The sequence below is a fragment of the Mastigoproctus giganteus genome, chromosome 4, assembly GCF_048544385.1.
Source record: "Mastigoproctus giganteus isolate SK-2022 chromosome 4, ASM4854438v1, whole genome shotgun sequence".
Classification (NCBI taxonomy): Eukaryota; Metazoa; Arthropoda; class Arachnida; order Uropygi; family Thelyphonidae; genus Mastigoproctus; species Mastigoproctus giganteus.
Genome location: NC_143578.1, coordinates 1,195,229 through 1,222,154, shown reverse-complemented (window position 1 = coordinate 1,222,154; position 26,926 = coordinate 1,195,229). Strand labels below are relative to the sequence as shown.

Below are 26,926 nucleotides of genomic sequence, written 5' to 3'. Positions count from 1 at the left end.
TCTTTGCTGTTTTTCTTTGCATCCCTTGCCAAGGATTTCTCGTAATCTGCCTTCGCCTGCCTAACCTCCTTTGTAACTTGTTTGCATATCAACTTGTACCTATCATAGGCTTCTGTGTCACGTGTTAATTTGTAAGTATGCCATGCATTTTTCTTCTCTGCCATATGCCTCATTAGTTCATCTGACATCCATTTTGGCCTAAACCTTGTAGAATATTTCTTAGTTGGTATGTAAAGCCTGGTAGCTTCCAAGATAAGTTCTTTGAATGCTTCCCATTTTGAGTTTGCTGTTGGTAACATCATCAGTTGGTCCCACTGTATAGAATTTAAATACTGTCTCAGTCCATCGTAGTCGCCTTTACGAAAGCAATACCCCTTCCCTTCACCCCTAATGGTAGTTAACCTCTTTGAGTAAATCCCACTTCAGCACACTGTGATCACTGCCACCTAGTGGTTCATTTATCTGCAGATTCTTAATGCATGAAGAATCACTACTGATAATCAGATCAAGAGTATTCCTCCCTCTAGTTGCCTCCCGATCATGTTGATGTAGAAAACAATCATCCAATAAATCCACAAAAGCCTTGCTAGTGTGTGAGTGACCAGCTCCCAAATTCCAGTCAATATCTGGGAAATTAAAATCTCCCATTATAAGACTCTCTGATTTACTGGCCCACTCTATTTCCCTGTACAGTTCCTTATTATACTCATCAGAGTCATTAGGCCTATAGCACACTCCTACTCTCAGTTTTGATCTCCCAATGCTTATGTCACACCAAACAGACCCAACATCGGATTATCCACCGACATCAATTGGATGCTCTTCCTTAGATTTAGCGTTTTTTATCTAACAGCATAACCCTTTCTGTACAAATTGTACTTCCCAAATTCGAATTCTGCACTGCTTATGTCTGTGTGACACCATGTATCTGATGTCCCAAAATTATCTATTTGATGTCTTGACTAGCACTTAAAGCTCATCGAATTTTTTAACTCTACTCCTAGCATTGGGTATACGTAAGTATATACCAAACTCCTAGCATTGGTGTACACGCACGTATACATGCCACGTGTTCTTTTTCTTAGCTACCCTAACGCAGCCCATGTATTTGCTTGTTCCACTATGACTCCTGGCAGTCCTCTAAATCCATATTGCCTTGCTTTCCAGGCTGTTGCTCAATTGCATTCCAATAGAAGCAGTGCAAGAATCACGTTCACTTCTTCCTGCGGCTAGTTTTAACGTTTAATCTGTGAATTCCCCCCCCCCCCCAAGATAGCAGTTTTTCGACCCACCTAGCACTGCCTCGATAGCATCAGCAAATATTTTTGCACCCTTTCTATTTAAGTGAATCCCATCCCTATAGAAGCAGTCTCTCCTGTTACTCTCCTGTCCAGGCTGAAAAAATTCTACCCCTTGAGCCTTGCACAATCTTTCCAGGGCTGAATTGATGGACAAGGCTGTCATCATGCACTCCCTCCTGTTGTGTCTTGGCAGAATTGCAAACAGTTTCACATTCAACCCTAACCTGAACATCATTTACTGAGCAATGTCATAGAGACTTGGGAAAGGCGTATTCAGTACCCTTTTAGGAATGGAAAGTAACTCCACTGACAGGCTTCAACAAGAAAAATCAGGTTGTGGCAGTATTTCGAGTAATTATGGGAGTCTTAGTGGGAATGTAGGGAGACGAGTGTGGTTACTCGGAAGTTTATTAAAGATGTCAAATTCGCGTTATCGAAGACCATTAGATCTTGGTTTTATCCTCTCATGAGATGCTCATAGTTCTCGAGAGGACATGGCTCATTACGGGACAAACTTCACGCTCTGTGTGGAGTTTGTCTCCTTTGTGTTCATGTGGATCTGTGGAGACACATTCTCCTCTATTGTTCAAATTATGAAGATTTCGCATGCATTGGTTTAGCGCCACCATCCATTCGATGCTGAAACAGAATCGGACATATAGGCCCACGAGGCGCGAGACTGCCTGCAGTTATCCAAGTGATTCCTGTTCCCTGATGGGGAAGAGGCCGACATAAACAACACAAATAACAGTACCCACGCTAACACTGAATGTGAGACCCCTTTTAGAGATCCACCTACCATCGCAGGGATAATAGGTGGAGATGGATTTTTGTCCGGGATCCACCGTAGACAGAGGGTGGACAAACGTACTTCAGCGGCTTGTCCTGTTACCGCGCTGTGGTCGTAAAAAAGGCGGGGTAGGAGTGAGCGAGCGAATAAATGACGACAAGAATGTGTCCGTTGGGGGTGGTCCGCCAAAAACGAGTCGGTGGCGAGCGAATCTTTAATAATGGTAAAAAAGCTTCTTTTTTTGGACAACTTCGGCATTGTTGTTGAAGGCGCATTCATCGTGTCCTCAGTTGCTTTCGCCGCATCGCGATTGATCCTTGTAGACCGAATCCGGTTGTAACCCGAGTTCTCTTTCTTTGCAGGAATCTCGCTGTCTTTGATCCACTACGACTCCACCATCACCCTCGCCGCGATGACCAGATGCAGCGTCCTCCAGCTGCCGGATCTGCTCGTCTCGTGTTTCGTGAGGGAAGTTAAGGATCTCGCCTTGACCCTCGGAGTACGGAGCGAAAGGAGAGCAACCCCGCCGCAGTCGCCCACGGACAGATGCGCTCGTTGAACATTCGGAGTCACTTTCGCGCAGAAGAACGTTAGCCAAAAGTGCACTTATTGACCACAAGGTGTCGCCACGGACAACGACAGCGTCGCTACCGCCTTGACCCGAAAGAGGGTGGCGTGGAAGAAGAAGAAGAAGAAGAAACTGCTGCTGATGTGTGTGTGTGTGTGTGTGTGTGTGTGTCCATTGGAATTTTAATATTTTATTATCGCGATTAGGGAGTGTGTGCGCGCGTGTGTATGTATTCTCGCGCGACTAATTTATTTTGCTATTTAATTAAAGTCTTAAACCACTCACAGCTGCAACTGAACAAAACTCCAATTAAACTTTACTGAAATTGTCTGCCCTCTTTCTCACTTATTTCACAACGCACTGGACATCCGATCTGTAAACGGGGACAACAACTAAACACTTCCCTCTAGTAATCCGGGGGGGGGCGGACACAAAGAGAGAGAGATTCCTTCGAATACGTCACCTAAATTTGCGGTATCGAAATCGTGCCCCTGGTTAAGTAACTGAAAACGACCCTGTACGAATACTCCACGACAGGTCCTTCCCACGTAAGTCCATCCCATTTATTTCACTTTGACTTCTTCCGGGTTCGAAACCAATACCAAACTGTGTATTCCAATTACTCGCGAGGACGTCCGACGCTAAAGTGGTTGCAATACAGTCTCCAGGAAATCGGACTGCTCCTCCCTAAACCATTCTTATTTCTCGAGAGGGCGTGTGAGAAACGTGGCGGGTGCGCAACGAATTCTGAGAATACAGAGTAAAAGACGACAGTCCTCCTAAGAACGGTTTATCGAGTTGCGCGCACTTAGCCCTGTTCGAACTACAAGTAAATCATTAGGTGAATACCCGGAAGTTGTGAAACATTGTCCAATTAGCGCGGGCTGTTCTCAAGTTGGAACCAACTAAAACGTACGGGGACAGAGCTCAACACCAAAATCCAGTTTGGACTAATCGATAACCATTCCATCTCTCTCTCTCCCTTTTGTAATGTCATAGCAGGGGTTCCTCAGGAAGGAGTGTTTCCAGGTGTTCTTTTCACTGCACTTATCGGACTATCTCACCCACAAATAATATCTTGCGGTTATGAAGACGACCTCAACAAAGACTTCCTTAAAAGACAGGTTTCTAATTGCAAAAACAAAATCATCGAGGACCTCAAAGTCCATGTTGTCCTGCTTTAACCTCTGAGTCAATCGTAGATGGAAGGGATCTGTTTTGTACATACAGAAGGGGGGGGTGAGGGTTTTTTACTACTATTATCGAAGGCACATTAAGGGTTCATGGAAACATAGTTTGGGGAGGTAAAGGAGGGACAATACAAATTAGGTGTCAAAGCGTTGGAGAGTAACAACATTTCAAATCAACAAGAAGCCACAGACAGAAGATTAACTTGCCAATAAGAGGCAAGGGCCCAATACCCACAAATATAAAGGCAGAACTTCCAGGGAGGGAAAGAATAGGGGAAACGCAGTAACCTTTTCATCAGTGTGGCACCGGCCCTGGAGCCCGAAATGGTCGCATTTCATTGAAATACGATCGTTTCGTGATATTCCATATTTTAAGGGTAGAAGGCTGAGATCATCTGAAATCCGCTATCACCTACAAACAGGGCTACTCCTCCACCCCTCCTAATAATTCTCGCTTTGAAGTGATATCCACCAGCACGACAAGTGACTTGATGTGGCCAGGTCTCTGTGAGACAGACAATATCAGCGCAGCAAGACAAAGAGCATTTGTTTTCACTTGGTCCGCACGCTTCTGACATTATTATTATTTGTTTATTCCAGTAAAGGAATAATGTATGGATACATTATTATTATTTCCATAAGGAAACCACCCCAAGACGGCGAAGTGCCAGGAGGGTACTAAGCACACATCAGGCTATGAGATACTACGTGCAGTGGGTTAGTATTAGTATTAGTAACGGCCGCATGCTGCAAGAAAGCCTATGGCTTATGCGGCTCCAGCCAAAAAAAAAAAAAAAAAAAAATCCGAACAAAACAATGATAAAAACAAAAAAGAAATACAATTAATAACTAATAATAATAATTAATAAAATAAAAAAAAATATATAATAAAATAAAAAGGAAATTAAACCTATCATCCTATGCGCTTCCCTTACCCGAAAGTACTATCCAGATGACCTTTGAATTTCCCCAAACTGTCAGCCTCTACCACCCATGAAGGCAACTTATTCCAGTAATTTATAACTCGCTGGCTAAAATAAAACTTCCTGCAGTCCAATCTAAACATTCTCCTCCTTAACTTGAATTTATGTCCCCTAGTTCTAGCATCATTTATAATCTTGAAAATTTCGTCCTCATTCATTTTACTGATGCCTCTCAGAGCCTTAAACACCTCAATCAAATCTCCTCTAAGGTGTCTAGTTTCCAAACTCTGCAACCCACATATTCGAAGTCTTTCTTCATACGGACGCCCTTTTGCCGATCTCACCAGGCGAGTTACCCTTCTTTGCACCCTTTCAAGAAGCTCGCTGTCTTTCTTTAGGTGCGGTCTCCATACTTGAACACAGTATTCCAAGTGTGGTCTAACATAAGCCTTTGTATAATGGGATTATCACGTCCCTATCTCTACTTGCAAAAGTTCGATAGATCATCGATAGGACACCATGGGCCTTCCTTGCAACCTGTTTACAATGCTCAGAGAATTTCATGTCTGACCGTATCGTAACACCCAAGTCCCTTTCCTCCAGTACTGGCTTTAGTTGAACTCCACCAAGTGAATAAGTTTTTTTTTGGGATTACTGTTTCCCAGGTGTAATACCTTACACTTTGTTGGATTAAAGCACAGATGCCATTTTTCTGACCATTCCTGAAGTCTATCTAGGTCTCTCTGAAGAAGCTCAGCTTGACAGTGATCATTAACTACTCTACGGATTTTAACTTCACGCCCTCTCTATCCCTTCATCAATGTCGTTTATGAAAATTAAAAACAACAGTGGTCCTAATACTGATCCTTGGGGAACCCCACTTCTTACATCAACCCAATCTGAGGAATAGCCATTTATCACAACCCTCTGCCTCCTGCCCTGAAGCCATCCTTCTATCCATCTAGGGATTTTCCCAGTGATTCCAACCTGTTCCAGCTTATAAAGCAACCGCTCATGTGGGACTGAGTCAAAAGCTTTGCTGAAATCTAAATAAACAATGTCGAAATTATTCCCTAAATCCAGCTCGTGAGTGACCCTTTCGAAATAGCGAACCAGATTTGTTAAACATGATTTTCCCTTTACAAAACCATGCTGAGTATCCTTGAGAATTTCAATTCGATCCAAATGATCCTGAATTCCACCCTTGATCAATGCCTCCATGATTTTCCCTACTACTGAAGTCAGACTGACAAGTCGATAATTTCCCACTTCACTTTTAGAGCCACCCTTATGTATGGGAGATACATTTGCACTTTTCCAATCCAAGGGAATCTCCCCAGAGTCTAGTGATGCTCTCATAATTAGCCTCAATGGTTCAATGCTCTCATAATTAGCCTCAATGGTTCAATGCACTCGCTTGCCGCCTCTCTTAAGATTATAGAGTATATTCCATCAACTCCAGGAGCCTTACTGGTCTGTAGGTTCAAAAGTTTTTTTCATTAAATAATCTTGCGAAATTTCAATATCATTAATTACATATTTTTTAACTTCGCTCCCACAATTTCCTATTGCCACCCACAAATGGGTTTTCATTTGTAAATATCGATGCAAAATAACTGTTGAGTTCATCTGCAACGGCAGCTGGTGTATTTATTACTGTCCCCTTTCCCTTACGTAAAGGTCCGATCTGGTTTGTCCTGCTCTTCTTGGCATTTATATATGTGAAGAATTCTTTATCCCCCCTCTTTGCTCTGTTTGCTAGTGATTTCTCATAAACTGCCTTTGCCTGTCGAACCTTTTCTGTGGCTCTATTACACATCACCTTGTAGCTGTTATAGGCTTCAGTACTTTTTATTGCTCTGTAACTTTTCCATGCCACCTTTTTCTGCTCAAGTAATGTGGCAACTTCACTATTCATCCAAATTGGAACCCTCCTCGTGGAGTATTTACACATTAATGATTCTGATCATACATTCTACAACTCATATATTTACAATTTACTAATAATTCCATCTATAACTTACACAACTGTTAGAGAAGGTATATTTTTCCAGTCAATAGATTATTATTGTTCTTAAAGCAGAAAGTTTCTCTTTTACTCTCAATTCTTTGGTACTTTGCAGCCGATTCATATTTTGGTAAGTCTATACGAATCCTGGAAGATCTCTTTCTGGTATGCTGAATCCTCACACAGTTTTTCGGCATCTTTGTGCATCTAGGGAGTTAAATATTTTCAGTGGGGCATGCCCACGACATGGGGAGTCGAGAAGAGAGGAGAAAAAAATATCGCGAAAAAAAAAAATCGCGAAATGGTAAAGCAAGATTGTAGAATTTGATGCTTGACAGTAAGTTTTGTGTGTTCTAGTTTATTATGTTGATATCCCCACGGCCGCTGGTTTCGTGTGCCCCCTCCGTAGGTCTTCTTTTGTGACTCGTTGACGGGTCAAGTGCTCGTTTCTCTTGGAAACGAAAAATCGACCCACGCGCTTTTATTGAGAGCTCTTAATTGTAAGCGTCTCCTTTTATGAAGTTCCGCGTTTTTAATTTCCTTCGTGAAGGGGGTGGAGTGGGGAGGGAAGCTTTGGCACGGTCCTCCAAAGTGCGCGTGAATGCAACTACGATTGCTTTCGATTTAATCAGTTCGGCTGTGTCATCATCGCCCTCATCAGTTCGGTCAACAGGCTGAGCCGTGTGGGTGTGTCCGCCAACACTTGTGACAAGGTCAGTGTTGCGACGCCTGAAAGCCGAGATGGTTCGCGGTTGGCCGTGCGCGTGGAAGGAGCGAGACCGAGTGATCCTCCCCGCACTATGCTGCGCTTTAACGGCTCTTCTCACCTCCGGGACTGCGGCAGGGAACGCTTCTGGTAAGGACCTTAACCCCTCCGTTTCTTTTACAGTTTGAGTGTAGTCGCAACCGGCGGAATGTAAAAGTCGATCGTCTTTTTGTCGTCGATTCCGGAGAGGGTGTTCGTTGTGGTGAGGGGGCCAAAGTTCCAGCATGCGGGTCCAGAAGTTGCTGCCACGCCGTCGTGCGTTTCCATGAAGATGGATGAAATGACAAAATATTACTTTTTCCACGCGGTGGGGAGGGCGGTGATGCTGAAGAACACAATACGTTGTTTATTATATTTTTTAACAGCTAAGAAACAGCAATCAAATGTGCCTGAGGGTGCAGCTACAAGGCATTATTGCACAGCTTCAAAGCAACGAGTATACAACGAGTAAAGAGAAAAGTAAATGTACAGATAAAATAAAACTAAATAAATAAAAGTAGGACTGATCCGTCCTATTTAAATGAATAGGGAATAGCAGTGCTCTATTTCTTCACACATTGTGTGTGAAGAAATAGAGCACTGGTATTTCTTCACACACAATCAGAGTCTTTGAACTTGCAAGAAGAGTCCATTTTAAGTCAGGTACCGGATGAAGTTAGCAATTTCAGTTGCCTCTTGAAGTGTCCGGGGGTGTTAAATATCTTAATATTTGCTTCGTTCATTAATCTTGCAGTCCTGTTCTAGAAGTTGTAGTGTCCATAATTTGTTCTCGCATAGGATGGTTTCAGCAGTGGATGGTTTCTTAACGCTCTTGTCGGTGCGTTGAAATTTATTTGTGAGACGAGATGAGGGCAATTCAGGGTACCATTTAACAGCTGGTTAAGAAGGAGTAAGTCGACTTTATCTCTTCTTTTTTCCAGCGTTTCGAGTCCAAAGAGTCCGAACACCACTCTTGGTATGATTTCTCATTGTATTCAAGGCCACTTTTAAAGCAAACGCATTGGATTGCTCTCTGTTGAATATTTTCGATTTCTAATTTTATGTGTGGACCAACCAGACCTGTGAAGCAAATTCTAGGGCTGGCCTAACACAGATTTTGTAAAGAAAGATGAAAAGTGCCAACTGATTGAAGTCTCGGTTAATTTTTTTCAGGAAGCCTAGATTTTTGCAAGCTGCCTTTACAATGTTAGAGACATGGACATCAAAGGAAAATGATTCTTTAATAAAGATACCTAAATTTTTGGCTGTAATAACTTTTTTGATTGCCTTGTTGTTGATACAATAAGAAAAATTAAGTTTGTTTTTCTTGTGTGCATTAGCAAAGCTCATTAGCTCACACTTGTTTTCATTGACTGCCATTTTGTTCTCCTTCAGCCACTGAATAACTCGTTGAAGAGCTTCGTTTAGGATGATGCACAGTCATTTTGGTACTGCCAATTGGTTTATAGATTTCTACGTCGTCTGCAAATATGTTGATTTTGATTTGGTAGTCTCCATCTTCAAGGGTGCTTGGCAGGTCGTTGATGTAGATAAGAAATAATAGCGAGCCTAAGGATGAACCCTGTGGGACACAATTTCAGGCTTGAAAGGTTTTATCTTTAAATGTCACGGACATTTCTCTCCTTTCCAAGTAGGTTTCAATCCAGTTTAGTGCCTGTCCTCTGAGACCATAGTGATGCAGTTTATTGATTTGTCTCTGATGGACTACCTTGTCGAAGGCTTTGCTTAAATCAAGGAAGATGGAATCGACTTGTTTTCCTTCGTCAAGCGCCTGGGATATGTTCGAAACAAACGAAATCATATCTGTGAATATGATCTGTATATGCACAGATATGATTTCGACTACCTCAACATCAATCCTGAAAAGCTCTGCAATTGCAAATCCTAAAGAAAGGAAGTTCTCAGAAACTCTTTCTTGCAAATATAGATGTACGGATACAGTTCAACACCTTGTTCGGCCAGGCACGAGCCACTGGGCTTTAGGAAACCCGACCTTATCAAGAAATACGTGTCAGGATTGTCCTACCCACCCACCCAACTCTAATTCTCACAGAAGAAGACGACTGCTAGAAAATCGAACTTTTAAATTTTTATTTTGCTATGTTGTTGTTATTATCTGTTTATTTATCTTACGAGGTCGCGGTCATTCCTGTTCTTTCGTATGCTGTAAATGTTTGGCTGTAAATATTTGTGTTTATGTAAATATGGTGAAACTCCCCCTTGTGTGTGTGCTTAAGCAGAAGGTATGCTTCAATTGTCACGGTATTAAGTTCTTACCAGTTTATACTCAGTTAAGTTGTAAAAGCCTCTTTGGGAGTAATTAATAACTCAAATATTCTCTATTCCAGATAAGATAAATCAGATATTATGTATTTCATGTATTTTATAACTGTAACATATTTGTATGTTTTGTAACATGGTTGTATATGTATTTTCACCCTCTAGCCTGTGGCTGTAACCGGGTGTTCTCCTAAGAGAAATAAAATGATCATAATAATAATCTTTGCCTATGGGGGGCAGCAACAAAGTACCATCCCACTTCGATGGGGTATTTTTTGTATTGCTGTTCCCTCCTATTCTTTTTCGGAAGTTTTTCGTCCGAACTGGGGAGAGAGAGAGAGAGAGAGAGAGAGAGAGAGAGAATCGTCTTCGAAAAATCACAGAACCTCTGTCGTTTGTTTCCGCCCCTTTCTAAAGAGACACCTCGTATGCCGTAGACCAGCGTTTCCGAAACTAGGGTCACGCACTCGTGGGATCTGCGAAACGTCAAGTGATGTGTTTATATATGTAGGGTAGGTCAGTAGATCTGGGTAGCTTGGCAGCCGTAGACGATAAAAATGCTTGCGGAATTCCTCGTGCTGTGAGAGAAGGTGACCCAACTGGACCGTCATTGAATTGCTAGAATGTGATCGGTACGTCTGCGAACTGCACTTTGCTGTTGTTTCCTCGTTGCCACTACTTTTTCAACAGCCCTCGTCGTTCTGTTTTGTTGCTGAGAAAGAAAAGTTGCGCGTTGCTACGTGCACTGCCGCGCCACAAATTAATCGGGGATTGTTTTTTTTTTCCCCTGATAGTGATCGATGGGAGGAGAGAATGAAGTCTCAAAGTTTGAGTTTCTCAAGGACGAGTCACGACGACGGTGGATCTGATACGCAGGGAAGCGTAAAGCTCTGCAACAAGAAGCGAGACATCTGCAACAACATACACTGGCGTTCAAAAAAAAAAACAACGCTTGCAAAATTCGAAAAACATATTTTTTATTTATTTATTTGTGGTACCAAAGCGAGTCCTGCCAAATTATGGCATCCCGCCGTATTTATAACATCCCGCTTACAATATTATGGATACAATTTGCTCTGCCGCGCAGAAAATCAGCTAAAAGTGTGGTACAATGTCCGAAGTCCATCCGCTCACAGGGGACAGCTCGGGAAGAGCTTGTTCAATTATTCAGGGTGCCGAAGCATCTCCATTCCTCTGCTGAAAACGTCATTAATGAATATTACAGGGGTTTTTCATTTCAATTAAGGCTTTAAGATTGACTTCTGAACCTTATTTTTAAGCGTTGTTCTTCGTAGTTGGGGCAGGACAATAGAAATCCTAGAACCAGGATGTGGTTCCAGGATTCCTCTTCCCCAAAGGAGCAATAAGGATTTGTCGCCAGTCCCAATTGGAACAGTTTCGCTTTAACAGCCGCATGTCCTGCTAGGGTGTAGGACCTGCTCGTAGATAGGAAGAACCAATTACAACGGGGCTCCTTCGCGGCAAAGGTGACATCCGGGATAAAGTCTGGTGACCTTTCCAGTGGGACTTTCATCCCATCTAACTTGCCAAATGGAGAGGAGTTTATTCCATAGGTTTATTTTTTTCTGTTTGATATTTGTAGCAGGATTGCAGTCTATTTCTACGAGTGAGGTTGGTAGACTATTTTGTATTTGTAGATGAAACATCTATAAGCTATATATAGGCCCATGGGAAGGGCCCCAGATAGAACCTGTCAATCCAGGCCAATCTGAGAAGTCAAGCTTGTAGTCAAAAAGAGAACTGGAGGTGGGAAAACAGCTGATGTTATCTTCTCAACCAATTACATAAAACCAGACGTAATTTTGAAATGGCTCGTGAATTTCAACTGGAAAAATCTCTTCCAACTCCCCGTAGACGATGTCTTAGAAGCACTTTCGGATACTCTACATTTTATTGCTCTTGGGGGGGCATCAAAACGCATTAAAATTTCCGATTGGGCAAATTCGTTGTTTAGTCAAAAAGTAAAATATGCTTTCAAGAACAAGCAAAAACTCTTCAGAAAATGGAAACAAACTGAACACCCACCTGATTATATTCGATATAAAGAAGCTAGAACGTGGTTCATTCGATTGAAACGTCAAGCTCACACGGTGCGACCACATTTAAAGAAAGGAAGCAGGATATATAATAAAAAAAGGCGTACGGATATAATGCCCGAGCACATCTTCTCAGAATGGACCCAAGCCACCTTTGGAACTCTTCTGGCGGAAAATCAAGTTGACGGTGAAGCCAACACAGAGAAAATCCGTGAAGCAATCAGCAAACTGAAGACAGAGGTCTATCCTGAACTGTCTCAAATCAATATCGCTGGAGATGACATTAAAGCCGCTGTGAATAGCTTCAGGAATAAAGCCACAACTGGGCCTGACAAAATCCCACTCTTCATAATTAAGATCAGCAATGTATACATCATAGATCTCCTCCTCCTCCACATTTTCCACAAAATTTTAAGTGAAAACCACATTTCCGAAGATATGGAATACATATTTCGTTAAACCTGTTCCCAAAAATAACAACCCTCAATCCGCCAAAGACTACAGGCCTATTGCAATTGGATGTTCGTTTCAAAAAATATTTGAGAAATCCATTTTAAATACCATCAACCATCACTGCTTCGGGCATAGACCGGAGTACCTTCATTCAGTGATCCCACAAAGATCTACTACCACCAATCTCATGGAGACTCTATTTCGAATACAACACGCCCTTAACTTCAGAGAGCAACTAGACATTGTCTTCTTAGACGTTGCATCCGCTTTCGACAGTATTTCCATCTCGGCTATTACTACCATCTTGGAGGAATATTTCCATATAACTGGGCACGTATTAGCTATAATAACGAGTTCTTTGAGGGAGAGACACATCACTGCCATAAATGGAATTTACAAAGAGACCTTCCAAGTCAACAGGGGAGTCCCACAAGGTGGTGTCCTCTCTGCTACTCTCTTCGCAAAAGTACTCATCCCTTCCTGACCCAAAATCATAAACAATTTGTCGTAAATGCAGACGACTTGAAATTTCTCGTCACCTCAAGCGACCGAAACACATCTTTACAACGCAACGAAGCAAACTCCAAAATCGCCGAGTTGCAAGAATATCTTAATTGCATGAGGCCCCTGCTAAATGAACACAAGACAGCACAAATGGTTTTCACCAACAAGGTATTAAAAAACCACATATCAATACGCGTAAATGGCAGCGTGGTCAAAAAAGTCAGGACACATATTGATCTTGGTCTGAAATGGGACGATAACATAATCTTCACACTCCATTTCCGACATGTAAAGAAGAAAACGTATCTAGCGCTATGGGCCACAAGAGGGGAACTGGTAGGTATCAGGAATCCCGACCTTGTTAAACAATATATTTTAAGATGCGTCATCCCCATCCCTCTCTACGCATCTCAGATTTGGTCTTCTGCCCCAGTTGCTACCATCAAGGCTTTCCTGGGTTTAGAGTACTGGATGCTGAGATGGTTAAACAGGATCACTACGAAGCCATTTACAATCTCAAGAGCCATTTTCAATGCCAACGTAGATGTCACGCCTTGGTCTCACATAATTGTCACCAAGAACATTCTCACGCTTGCAAAACTGCTGACCGGGAGACTGAACTAGCCGAAAACTGACCACCTGCTGACTCGGCCCCGCATGACGCAAAGGTGGGCGAATAAAACAACATCCCCTCCAATCAGTAGCGCACTCACGCAGCTAAAGCCTTCGGCGACTTTTTCCTTTGAACACCATTAAGATGTATAACGATCTTCAAGCAGACCCAGAAAAGCTTTGCACAGAGAAGAGGTACAGGACTGAAATGTTTCAGAATGCATTACTCCACCTATAAATGTTGAGTGAAGCCCACAGATGGAAACAAAAGCGAATGTAGGAAACGAAGAACGAACTGGTCGGGACTGTGTTTGCTTCTGTTATGTTTATATTGGACGTCTTGTCTTTCTGTGAACTCGCTGTAAATAGTGCTGTAGATGTGAACATTCTCTAATTCCTTCTAAAATTGCAAATTATGCTTGTGCTCTCTTTCTATCTGCCTGTCATGTAAAATAAGGCAATGATATGTATAATATCATTGCCTTATTAAATGTGCACCTCCTGGTTAATAGTCTTAAGCAGGTGTCTCCTAGGAGAAAATAAAGAGAATAAAACTTGCACTGCATTAGTTGATGTTGTTCTTTTTACTCGGTGTTTCGCAAGCAGCATAGTTCTTTGCATGGAAAGGAGTTTGAATCCGATTTTACTGTTCGTGACCCTATGGAACCAGACCCCAGCAGCACATGAGGCAATTGGCAAGAACACAGGTATATAGTAGAGAGACAGGGTTCTTTTGGTGAGTCCGAACGGGAGATCCTGATGACGGCTGCAGTGAAGGCTTTGGTTTTATTTGCTAAACTGTTCACGTGTGGTTGGAAACGGAGTCTGTCATCCAATATTATGCCAAGGTGTTTAGTTTGTGCAACATATGGAATTTGCTTTACGTGAATAAGCACTTTAGGGGGGTCTGCGGTAATCCAACCTGTTTTTGAAGATTTGTTTAGGTTTGTTTTTGTGTTTGATGTTTTTAATTTATTTGTGAGGTCCAGTTTACCAGGTCATCAAGGACAATCTTTGCAAGGTCCCCAAGCGCCTCCGTAGCCAGGTGAGAAGGAGCAGCAGTGCGTAGCACACGCTTCTTGATTAGACCAGGGTTCGAGCCCGTCACCACCAAATACGGAGGATGCGTAAAGGTCAGGACAATTAATTACACACGCAACGAACCATTATAATGGGATTAGGATTAAGTCGTTAGGAAAATGATTAAGGGCGAGACAAAATTCCCAGAAGGAGGGTGAGCTTAGACCTACAAAAAGAAGGTCGGGTAAAATTTCCCCGAAATGATCCGAACCAGGAGAAATATACGGAGAAACGGAGAAGGTCAAGAACGATGGAACTAATCAGGGATTACATTAAAATAAGGGATGGGGGGAGAATTTAGGACAAAAAGGATTTTTAAGGATTTTTTTTCGGCCGAAACGGGGTAGTTGTTGGTCGTTTCAGAGAGAGTTGGTGGTTTTAAGTGAGTCATCATCATCATCATCAGCCATTTTCAATCCACTGCAGGATGAAGGCCTCTCCAGCAACTTTCCAGTTCCTTCTGTTTTGAGCACTGGCCATCCATTTACTACTCAAAAACTCATGAATTTCATCTATCCATCTCCGCCTTTGTCTTCCAGGTTTTCTTCTAGCCCCTCTTGGGTACCATTCTGTTATTTTCTTAGTCCATCTGTCATCATGTCTTCGAGCTATGTGTCCTGCCCAAGACCATTTTAGTTCTTTAGTTTTGATAAGAATGTCCTTTACTTGAGTTTGCTGCCTAATCCATGTGTTTCTCTTCTTATCTAACAGTCTGATTCCCAATATAATTCGTTCCATTCTTCGCTGTGTAGTTCTTAGCTTCTCTTCCATTCTTTTGGTGAGTGCCCATGTTTCACTTCCATAAGTCATTGTGGGGAGTATACACTGGTTCATTATTTTACGTTTCAGACAAACTGGGATATTGCTCTTCAGTATGTGACTGTATTTCCTGAATGCTATCCATCCAAAATTTATTCTTCTCTTGACTTCCAGCCATTTATCATTATTACAGCTAATAACTTGTCCCAGATAAGTATATGACTCCACCTTTTCAATTACTGCTCCTTCAATCATTATTTCCCTTTCCGTGGCATACCTGTTCATCATTACTTTTGTTTTTAGCCATATTCATCTTTAGTCCAAAATCCTTACTAACTGTGCATAACTGATTAAGATTTTCCTCTAATTCTTTGGGATCGTGGCTTATGACCACAATGTCATCTGCAAATCGCAAATGGGTTAGGTACTCTCCGTTCACATTGACTCCTTTCTGCGACCAGTCTAATCTTCTGAAAGCTTCCTCAAGGGCAGCAGTAAACAGCTTCGGAGATATTGTGTCTCCTTGTCGAACTCCTTTCTCGATTTTAAATTTGCTACTGTCTTTGTCTAGTCTAATAAAGGATGTAGCACTCTCATATATTTTCTTCAAAATCATAATATATGATTGGGTATCTGTGCCTTGTCTTTCCAGTGCCCGAAACATTGCCTTATGCTGTATGGAGTCAAATGCCTTATCATAATCCACAAATGCCAGGCATAATGGTGTTTTATATTCATTTGCTTTCTCCATTAGCTGTGATATTACGTGAAGGTGATCCATAGTTGAGAATCCTGTCCTAAAGCCAGCTTGCTCTTTCAATTGATTCTCATCAAGTATTCTTTATAATCTGTTAGTAATGACCCTTGTGAACAACTTGTACATGTGGGATAACAAGCTAATTGGTCTATAATTTCCAATTTCTGATTTATCTCCTTTCTTATGCAGCAAAACTATGATTGCATTATTCCACTGCTTAGGCATCACACCTTTTCTAATGCACTTTGTGAAGAGCCTTGTCAGTTTTTGTGTTATGTCTCTTCCTCCCAATTTTAACAACTCTACAGTAACTTCATCTTCCCCCGGGGCTTTCCGATTCTTCATTTTCTTCAATGCATGTTCTACCTCATCAGGAAGAATATCGGGTATGTCGTATGTGTTGTTACTTTGCAATCCATCTTCCCCACTGCTGGCATCATTCCCTCGCTCCTTGTATAATTCTCTATAGTAGTCTTCTGCTATTTGAATTATGCCTTCTCTGCTGTTTATAAGTACACCATTGCTATTCTTCAGTTTCAGTATCATTTGTCTTTTTGTATTACTGCTCATGGCTGCTGATTTAAATCCTTTGTTTTCCCTTAAAGCTTGTTCTACTTTTCTTGTGTTAAATCTTCTTATGTCCTCTCTGAGTCTCTTTCTAATGGCTTTGCATAACTCAGTATACTCAAATTTTCTCCTTGTCAGTGTTTTTTTTGCTCTTCATTTGTCGTCTTTGGTTCATCATGACAAGTGTTTCTTGACTAATTTTTTCTTCTTTGGATTTCTTTTTCCCTATAGGTTTCTTGGGCTTTATCACTTTCAGAAAGTTGTAATATTCCTCGTCGATATCTTGGTCCTCAGCAGTCTGCAGAAGCTCATACTTGTTCTTAAGTTCCAGTACATACTGCTTTTTCTCCTCTTCTGTTATCTCAAAGACCTTTGTATTATTTATTCGAGTCAGTTTTTTCCTTTCCTTTCCTACATCTATATCAAGTGTACATCTTACCATTCTGTGATCACTTCCAACATTTACCTTATTCAGGACGGTAACATCATTCACAATATATCTTCTGTTAGTGAGGATGAAGTCGATTTCATTAGTTGTTAATCCATTTGGACTCTTCCATGTCCACTTTCTGTTCACCCTTTTCTTGAAAAAAGTGTTCATTACTGACATTCCTTGAGATTCTGCAAATTCCACAAGTCTTTCACCTCTTTTATTTCTTTCACCAATTCCAAAATTTCCTATAGTTCCTCTTTCTGCGCTGTTTTGCCTTTTTCCAACCTTAGCATTGAAGTCCCCCATAATAATAGTGTAGTGGGTTTTCTGCTCATTTAGAAGACTCAATTTCGGTGTACATTTCTTCAACCTCTTCATCATCATGGCTCGATGTTGGTGCATAAATCATTATAATCTTTAGCTTGTACCTCTTAGAAATCTTGAGTATTAAATTTAAGTGAGTAGACAGTTGTAAAGTGAGTAGGCAGTTTTAGAGTGAGTCGGTCGGTGAGTTTTTTAGTACAGAACGAAGGAACCCGATTTGAAGACCAAAGTAATGGAAAGTTGTCCAAAAATGAAGGAGCTGGCCCAACATGAAGAAGGGGAGAATAAATTGTAAGTACTCTTTAGTATTGTTGTACCTAGTTATAGTCCTGGGGAAAGGAGAAAGGCATTCTGAAATCCTAACTGTGAATGACTTGATTAGCCTGTGAGGTGGAAGGAAAAACACAATCGATGTTTTAAAGGAACTCTAAATAAATCTTCCTGGTAATGAGATATAGTAAGGAACTTTTGTAACTGAACATCCCAGTGGAGGTTGCTTGTATTAGAAATTTAGTGAAAAATTTGTATGTAAAAAAGAGTCAGTTTCCTAGAATTAAACACGTTGCAATTTTCATGTGTTTTGTCAGTTGTCTCATTCATTTCTAGCTAACCCAAAATCCCCGGACTTGTATATGCAGTCAGAGGCAAAAGGGTACCAAATAGTTACCGAAATAATGAATTAACCGTAGGTCAACAAAAATTATATATTACGTGAACAATTATATAGTACACAGAATAAAAGTGTACGCCTACAAAAACAAAAGGCTTACATAAAATGGCAGAAAACCAGAACCCCTGAAGACTACATCGCTTACAAAAAAGAACGAGCCTGTTTCTTAAAGCACAAACACCAAGAGTACAACTTTGCAGTTTCTAAAAAGCTTAAACAGTCTAAAAGAATCAAAACAACACGAAACCAATGACGAAACCTTATTTAGGGAATGGGCGAACAGTACCTTCGGAATCTCTCCAGATCCTAATTTAAAGTATAACTCTCTCGCACCAGACAATACCAGTTGGCTGGTAAATTACATGAATAACATGACTCCATCCGGATCCAATCTCGATACCAGACCTCTACTAACAGAAATTACCGTTACCAAAGAAAATGTAATTCAGGCATTAAATAGTCTCCCAAATAAATCCACTTTTGGCCCCGATATGTTCCCCCTCTTCATGATGAAAGTAAGCAGTCCATTCATCATCGAGGTCTTGCTACTCATATTTAGAGAAACCCTACACACTGGAATTATCCCTGAAATATGGAAACATTACATTGTAAAACCCGTGCCTAAAGTCAAACATCCGAAAGACAAGAAGGATTTTCGTCCCATCTCTATAAGCTGCAATTTATTAAAACTGTTCGAGAAGACTCTGCTGCCAATTCTTGTCTTGCATTTTTCCAGAAAACACCACCATATTTACACACTGTGATTCCAAAGAGATCAACTGTGATGAACATTAAAGCTGCTTTCAATAATGTCTCAACCAATTCCTTGATGACAATACTTGAAAGGCATTTCAGAAGACGTGGAAGCCTATTAAAAGTCATCATTTCCATTTTCAAACAGAGGCATTTGAGAGTAGAACATAGAACCTTCCAATCGAACCACGTCGTCTACAGAGGAGTCACCCAGGTGGCGTAATTTCTGAATTATTTTTTGCTGCCGCTTTGGACCCCTTCTTCTCTATGCATCCTGACTGCAGCTCTTACGCAAATGACATAAAACTCTTCATCTCGTCAAAACACGATGACAGATCTGACGCAATCAACACCCAAGCCACTTCCCTAATAGAAGAACTTGACCATTATCTTGAGAATATTGGCCTATCCATAAATCCGACCAAGTCAGCACAAATATCTTTCACCAATCTGAAGAAGATGAACATAGACATCTACATCAATGGTATTAGGGTCCAAAAGGTCTCTCATCACACTGATCGGGCTCACTTGGGATGAAGGCTTGACGCTCCAACAGCAGTTCGCCAACACTAAATCAAAATGTCAGCAACGTGGGCGATAAGACAAGAACTTACTGGAGTAAACAACCACAAACTTGCCACTCACTACATACAAACATGTCTTGTTCCACTGCCTCGACGATCTGGTCCTCTGCTTCCCTCACTAACATCAAAAAATTCATGGGTATCCAGTACTGGATTTTAAGGTGGTTGAACCGTGTTAATGGGCACCCTTTCATCATCTCGAGAACGGTCATGTATGCAAGCCTCAGTTGCTCCCCTTAGAATCATTTGCTCATTGCAGGAAATCTGCAACCTCTGTCAGCTCCTCACCGATCGCCCCAAATATCCACAATCTTGTTGTAGGACCCTGAGCTTTCCCGCGTCCTTTGCAATAGTTCATGGATTCCCCTAAGAAGAATCTTATTAGAGAATTTAACTATGCTTAGAAGATGTTTTCCGTCTAACATCCTCCAAACGTACAACACCCTGAAGATTGATCCCCACGAGTTCTGTGATGAGAAAGCTTACAGATCTGAGAAGATACAGGACATGTACCACCACATACAACTGTAGAAGTTTCCTGATTATCTCCTTCAGGATGGAATCGCCCATCAACTCTACTTTGCTGAAGAATTAATTTGTTTTAAATCATTGTGTGTTTTGTATGTACAGGTGTGGGCTAGCCGACTGGGTAAAGTACCTGCCCGGCAACCGAAAGGTCGCGGGTTCGATTCCCGCTTTGGGCTTGGATCAAAGTACTGCAAAAACCTTGGGAGGTGCAATATGGCCACAGAAGCCGATGCGCCAACAACTACCAAATCAAAAAAAAAAAAAAAAAAATGTACAGATGTATTAGCTGCATATGCATATATTAGGACGCGTATGTGTTTATATGTCTCTACCTTGTGTCACTCTCTATATTTGTATCTGCTTTATTTGCTCACTTTAGATTTATTTGTTGTATTATTTTACAGAAACTAATAAATAAGATCTTTATTGTACAGTACACCGGTACACGCAGGTACCACGACCATTCAATACCCTTCACGGCACCATGCCAGGGGTTAACAAACGGCAGAGATAATAAAGGAATTGTAAAGATTAATTATAGGTGAATTATATAAAAAAAAATAAAAAAGTACTCATACAGATAACATTGACTTGGAAGGAAAACTAATACAAAATAACAAAAATAACAAATTGTGATAACAAAAGCTTTTCCTCAAGTCCAGTTTTCTGAGAGTCTCTTGCCCCGCCATTACGATCTGAGATCAGTTGGTAGTTCTGGAGACCACGTGCAGATCTAGGATGAGCCGTATATAGTTCTTATCATCTATGATTTTAAATAAGTCAGCATCCAGGGATTGAACCAGGTGGAGCTTCTGATAAGGGAGGAACCGATCTTTCAAATGTAGTCTCGAAGGAAGAGCAAGAAGCTTGGGAGTGGAGGGAGACCTGGTTGGGGAATCTGCCAGCACACGGTGTCCCAAACGTTGGGTGCTGAGACTCTCCCGGCAATCATTTTTACGGTGAAGATGAGTCTTCTCTCGTGCATTAATGCTGAAAACCTGGTTAAATTCAGCGCGTTGGCCATCGGTGTTGTGCGCTGCTGTGGTGGGAGATGACACTTCCAGGTTGCCCACTTCAGGAGCCAGTATTCAGCGGCTTTTAATGGTTTAATTGTGGTGTCTGCAGCTGAGCCCCACAACTCTACTCCATACAGTACACTTCCAAAAATCATCATCCAGATATACATCCTAATATCAGGTTTATGTTGTGAATGTGTAGCAAGTGCTGCTTGGCAACCCACCGTTTCTTGTTGAATTTAGCACAGAGTTCTTCTATATGGTGATGGAATCGTAATTTTCTGTCGAAGATTACACCCAGATCTCTTTGCTTTTCAACGCAGGGGATCGGGACTCCGTCAATCGCAGGCTGAATTATGGTTGGTATGGGTTTAAGAGAGAATACCATGATGGCAGATTTCTCAGGGTTCACTTGCAGGTCAAAATTCGTGAGGTACTGCTGTACTTCTGATAAGGTCTTGTTGATGGTTACTGTGGCGTTTTTGGCTTCATCGGTCAAATTTATTTTTGTGAAGATCTTTAAATCATCTGCATATGATATCAATCTGTTCTATTGTGTATTAGCGAGTTGATGACAGCAGTGAAAATAATATGATGAAATGATATGATGAAAATTACCCAAACATAATGTTTATGTATGCGTAATTTATGTACGATTTCTATGTTTGCTCTCTAAGTTATAATGTACAAATGTATAGAGGCACCCTCCTAGCTGAAGGCTGTTCAGAAGTGAAACATATGTAATAAATTGAATAATAAATAAATAAAAAATAGAGCTAATGAAATCTGGCGATGACTACATTTTCTACCAGGTCAAGGCCTGGACACTTTTTAAGAATCAATTCGGCCCCTGCAGCACCAAGTTCAATAGCAGTGAAAAGATGAACGTCCAGGGTAACTTCGTAAGTGGCATTGTCTACTCCAATCTGAATTTGCTGAATATTGTCAAGATTGGGATCATCTTCGGGAAAGATGCGTTCAATGATTTTTCTCAACTGTTGAGTGCCAGTCATATGTTTCACTGTTTTGATATTGCACTGTGTTGTATATATTTGGGCGGATAATTTTGTTGCTACAGATCTTGTATATGAGCCCCCAGGGGTCAGTGTTCCCTGCTTGGGAAACCAATTGTCTCCAAGACCTTAATTTGTTCTTCGCGTTGGCTTTATGGTAGATTTTTCGCTTCTCCTTTCTTAGATGATAATTTCCTCCGTCCTCCAGATGTCAAGAATGATGTTATTTAAGGGTAAGCAACCGACCGTTAATTGTACATCCTACGCCGACCTTAATCAATTAAGGTCGGCGTAGGATGTACAATTAACCTTTCGTTCTGTTCCATTTCATCTGATATGTATTCCACCATTGACCTCTAACATTGTTCTTAACGTAATTAGACCTAGGTCAGTCACTTCTCTCTCCCCTAATCATCCCGGGTCTCTTCCGACTGCTGAAGCACACGTGTTCTTCGAAAACCCTGCGAGGCAGAAACCCCTTCGTTGCAAGAAGGCATCCCAAACATCCTGAAATCTACGACCGTAGTTATGGCAAGCAACCCACTCGGTCTTCTGTCAGGATCTTGATACTCGTGGCACTTAAACAAGATGTGTTCCCAATTATCTCGTGTTCCACAAACGCACATTGTGCGCTCAATGACCCCCCCCCCCCCCCCATTAAGTTTAGTAAAAAACGAGCCGCGTCCACTAATAAAGAATGTGGATTGTAGTTTTGGATTGGACTTTTCACGCATGAAACTGCTGAAAGGATTGGTCCCCTGCAGTCAGCGAACAGTGGCACATTTATTACGAAAATTATCAGAAAATGGCAGTCTAAACATAAAGGAAGGAAGTAATTGGACGGCCACCAATATCTTCTACAACGAAGGACAGATTGTGGCCGTCTGCGTGCTTGAAACAGAAGATCCTCATCGAAAGATCTCAAAACACAAGGAGGACGATACGGGAGTGAAGACAAGCACGGCTACATTCGTAGTTGTGAATTTTGACGAAAAAAAAAAAAAAAACGAAAGCCCAGCGTTTCAAGTGGACCAAAAAGCAGGCGAGTTGGTCTGACGACCGGTGCAAATGGGTCATCTTCTCTGATGAATCAAAACTCAACTTGCATGGTTAGGGCAACCAGCAGACTGTTAGACGAAGAAGAGGAGGAGAATTTCATCCTGACTGTATCGCCTCCACCGTGTGACATTGTGCGTCTGAAATACGTGGGGCCGTATTTCACTCTTTGTGAATTTGTGGAGGTTACAATGGGTGCTGAGGTGCTCAAGGACATTCTTGACACAGAATTACTTTCCACACTTAGATACCATTATGTGGATGTTGCCAAATTTTCAGGATGATCTGCTGCACGTGAAGAGCCGAAACAGTAACCACTTCTTCAAAAATCAGCAAAAGTTTTAAATTTATGAAAAGTCTCGCTTAAATAAATGTAAATTATTTCGCTGTTTTTAATGTGCACACCTGCAAAAATGGGTGAAAGGTAAATAAATCGGAGCAATAACATGACCTAGAAACAGTCCACACCTCAATCACATTGCATCCAGGAATATTCTTCTTCTTCTTTCTCAGCTGCTTACCGGTGTGATTGACGCCACCAATCTTCGTGGAGTTATCTCTAATGCACGTGCTGACGCAGTATTAGCAACCCTTACCTACCATTACCTTCTCAATTGTCCAACCTGCGCTGTCTGAAGAATTCCTTCCGAAACAACTTTTTCAATTCATTGCCAATAGAGCACCCTGAGAAATACTCCGAAAGCAAAGCGGTGCAGAGCGAAGATCCTCTCTGAAGCGCGCAGCTTACTTCAACTAAAGAACAGGAGCACCCCGGATGAAAGTCCTCTGATAAAGAAGATGGACGAGATGTAATACTTTAATTGAGAAGAAATATCTTTTTCGAAGTGAAAATGCAACACGAAGTCACTGCTCAACATTTACTTTTGTAAGAGAGTGTAAATATTGCTTCTTGTAAAATTTGTTTTGGAAATGATCGCCGTTCTCGCACCTTTGTACACCCTTCAACCGGCGGCTCAGTAAAACGGACGAAAGCAAACAACATTTCCTACGATAGAAATAATGATCTCCAATTCCTCCATTGTGTGGGATGTTGTTTTCTGGACAAAAAACTCGGAGGAAACATCCAAGCAAACCTCGCCCGAGGTCGACCACCTCCTTTCAGAACCCCCTCAAGTTCGTCGGGTGGTTGATCGGATTCGAATTCAAGTCGGGGCGAGAGGACGGTGGTATACTACGCGCTGCGCTAGCCAGGGCCAACAATTGAGACTGTGAGAAGAGGTAACAGCAGAAGGACGTCGTTGAGGTTGGACCTGAGACCAGTTTCAGGAAGGTTCATCCTCCGTGTTTACGAGGGGACAGATGCACGCATGGAATTCCTAAATTGGACTACACCCAAATCAGATTATTATTTTCACGGCAGTGGAGATTGTTTGAAATGTGTCGCGTACTGATTCCGAAGCCACAGGAGTCAAAAACTTCCCTCTCCCCCTTTCAGGGATCTGCGTCTGATGCCACCAACTGTTTCTGCCAAAATCGGAAAAGAATTTCGTACTCGTAATGGGTGACATCCGTTGCTTCCTTACGAATTTTTTGCCAACCAAAGGGGATTTCGAGTGTCCACCCTCATTTCTGATTTTCCAAATCGGCCGTACAATTTTTGTACCTGCAGGATTGCCACTGAGGAGAACTGCGCATGGCACGTGTGCTGAGAGGGGGCCATACCAGCTAGCTGGAACTTATTGCTTGCCAATAGATTCGGAGCGGTTGAAACCAAGAACTGTCGGTTAGGTGGCGAAATATTTTAAAAAGAGGAATGGACATAAAAGAGGAATGGACATAAAGAGGAATGGACATAAATATGGAAATAAAGGTTTACTGCAGCGCTCAGATATTTACATTGCAACAAATGCAACGTCAGTAACGCTGCATGGGCAGATTTCATTTAATTTTTTTATTTTGATGGGAGGTGTGACATTTGTCTCTTTTACTGCTCACAGGTTGGAACCCGTCGCCCGGATGGAGGTGTTCTGCGGTGTCCAGGGTGATGTCAGACGTGCACCACACTCTTCTCCGAGTGGAGTCCCACGTTATACTCATGGCGTCTTCGGACACAGGTACGTACTGACAACCAATGAAATTCGCAACACTGGGCAGGCGAACCCCCTCTGCCTTTCCCAGTTAATTTTATTAATTGCTTCGTTAATTCGTTTTTATTTATTATTCGTGATATGTAATGGACTGGCGCAGCTTTTTATTATGCCTGGGCGTTGAAATACGTAGTCACGGCCCTACGGAAGCACTTCCTTTCGGCAAGTTCGTGGTTGGAGATTCTGTAGTGGATCGGCGATTCCGAAGGTGTTGTCACTCAGTGAAGATGCCAAGAAAGTGTGGTCCGACTGTATGGTGCATAGGATCCAGTCTGCTGTCAAATTTGAGCCAACTTAGGAAGGAACTGCGGTGTCCATTGGGAACTGCGATGTCAATTGCGAATTGCGATGACGAGTGGGACCCTTACCTCCACCCATACTCATGGGTGCACGTAAAGGTCTTACTGCGCAGCTCGTACATCGCTTCGAACCTGGATATCGGAGAAATTTCATCCTCACCAATCATCGTGTTTCGCCTGCGATGGGTATTCAACGATCGAACAAAAAATCAATGAGCCTCCCACCCAAAATTTATACAGTTTGAGGAGATGTTGGCGCTGACAGGTTGGGGACATGAGCCGAGGACTCGTCGCATCAGCGAATGGTTGGAGTAAGTGGACCATCTGAGATGCTTGTTTGACCACTCCAGCAAGTGTCCGAGTTAATCAAAATTGTAGCCATCGGGTATCAATCACGGATGGGGGGTATGTTTTGCCCCACTAAAGAGTGAGGGCCGAGTTTCCAACTTTCAACGCGTACCAGTTTCACTGGATGTCATCCTCAGTAGAAATAGTCTCTCTCTCTCTCTCTCTCTCTCTCTCTCTCTCTCTCTCTCTCTCTCTCTCTCTCTCTCTCTCTCTCTCTCTCTCTCTCTCTCTCTCTCTCTCCCTCCCCAAACCTTACGCTTTAATAAGTTGAATAATTTTTCCCTTAGTTCTCTGGGCATAACGTTCTGACCATACGAAGTCGAAGGAATTCGAAAGTGAAAGAATCAGGAACTCTGCACGCTGAGTGCCTTTGTGAAAAGGTTTACTGGTGCCCTCTCCAAGAAATAATCGAAGGCAGTTGCTTTGTAACGATCAAAAAATCGATGAGCCTCCCACCAAATATTTATACAGTTTGAGGAGATGTTGGCACTGACAGGTTGGCGACATGAGCCGAGGACTCGTCGCATCAGCGAAGGGTTGGAGTAAGTGGACCATCTGAGATGCTTGTTTGACCACTCCAGCAAGTGTCCGAGTTAATCAAAATTGTACCCATCGGGTGTCGATCACGGATGGGGGGCATGTTTTGCCCTACTATAAAGTGAGGGTCGAGTTTCCAACTTTCAACGCGTACCAGTTTCACTGGATGTCATCCTCAGTAGAAATACTCTCTCTCTCTCTCTCTCTCTCTCTCTCTCTCTCTCTTCTCTCTCTCTCTCTCTCCTCTCTCTCTCTCTCTCTCTCCCCTCCCCAAACCTTACGCTTTAATAAATTGAATAATTTTTCCGTTAGCTCTCTGAGATGACCATACGAAGTCGAAGGAATTCGAAAGTGAAAGAATCAGGAACTCTGCACGCTGAGTGCCTTTGTGAAAAGGTTTACTGGTGCCCTCTCCAAGAAATAATCGAAGGCAGTTACTTTCTAACGATCAAAGTTATGGGCCGACAAGTTTTTGGTATTTATTTATTTATTTATTAGATTTGTTTATTGCTCTGCTCAAGAGCCACCACTGGACTGCAATAAGCTGGGGGAAGATGATATTAACATTTAAAGGTTAAATGTTAATATCGTCCATGTAACCCTAGACACGTGTCCAGGGTTACATGGAGCACATGTTTGCTT

The 26,926-nt window shown here is 42.0% G+C and overlaps 1 protein-coding gene across 1 annotated transcript in view; it reads left to right on the top strand.

Annotated features, from left to right (window-relative positions):
• The window catches only part of LOC150086328 (uncharacterized), a 193,285-nt gene that overhangs the window by 81,965 nt on the left and 84,394 nt on the right, over nucleotides 1-26,926 (top strand). The window contains exon 3 of the mRNA XM_090372545.1: nucleotides 24,951-25,067. Within this exon, the coding sequence (XP_090228671.1) occupies nucleotides 24,951-25,067 (117 nt within the window). The remainder of the gene's footprint in view (nucleotides 1-24,950; nucleotides 25,068-26,926) is intronic.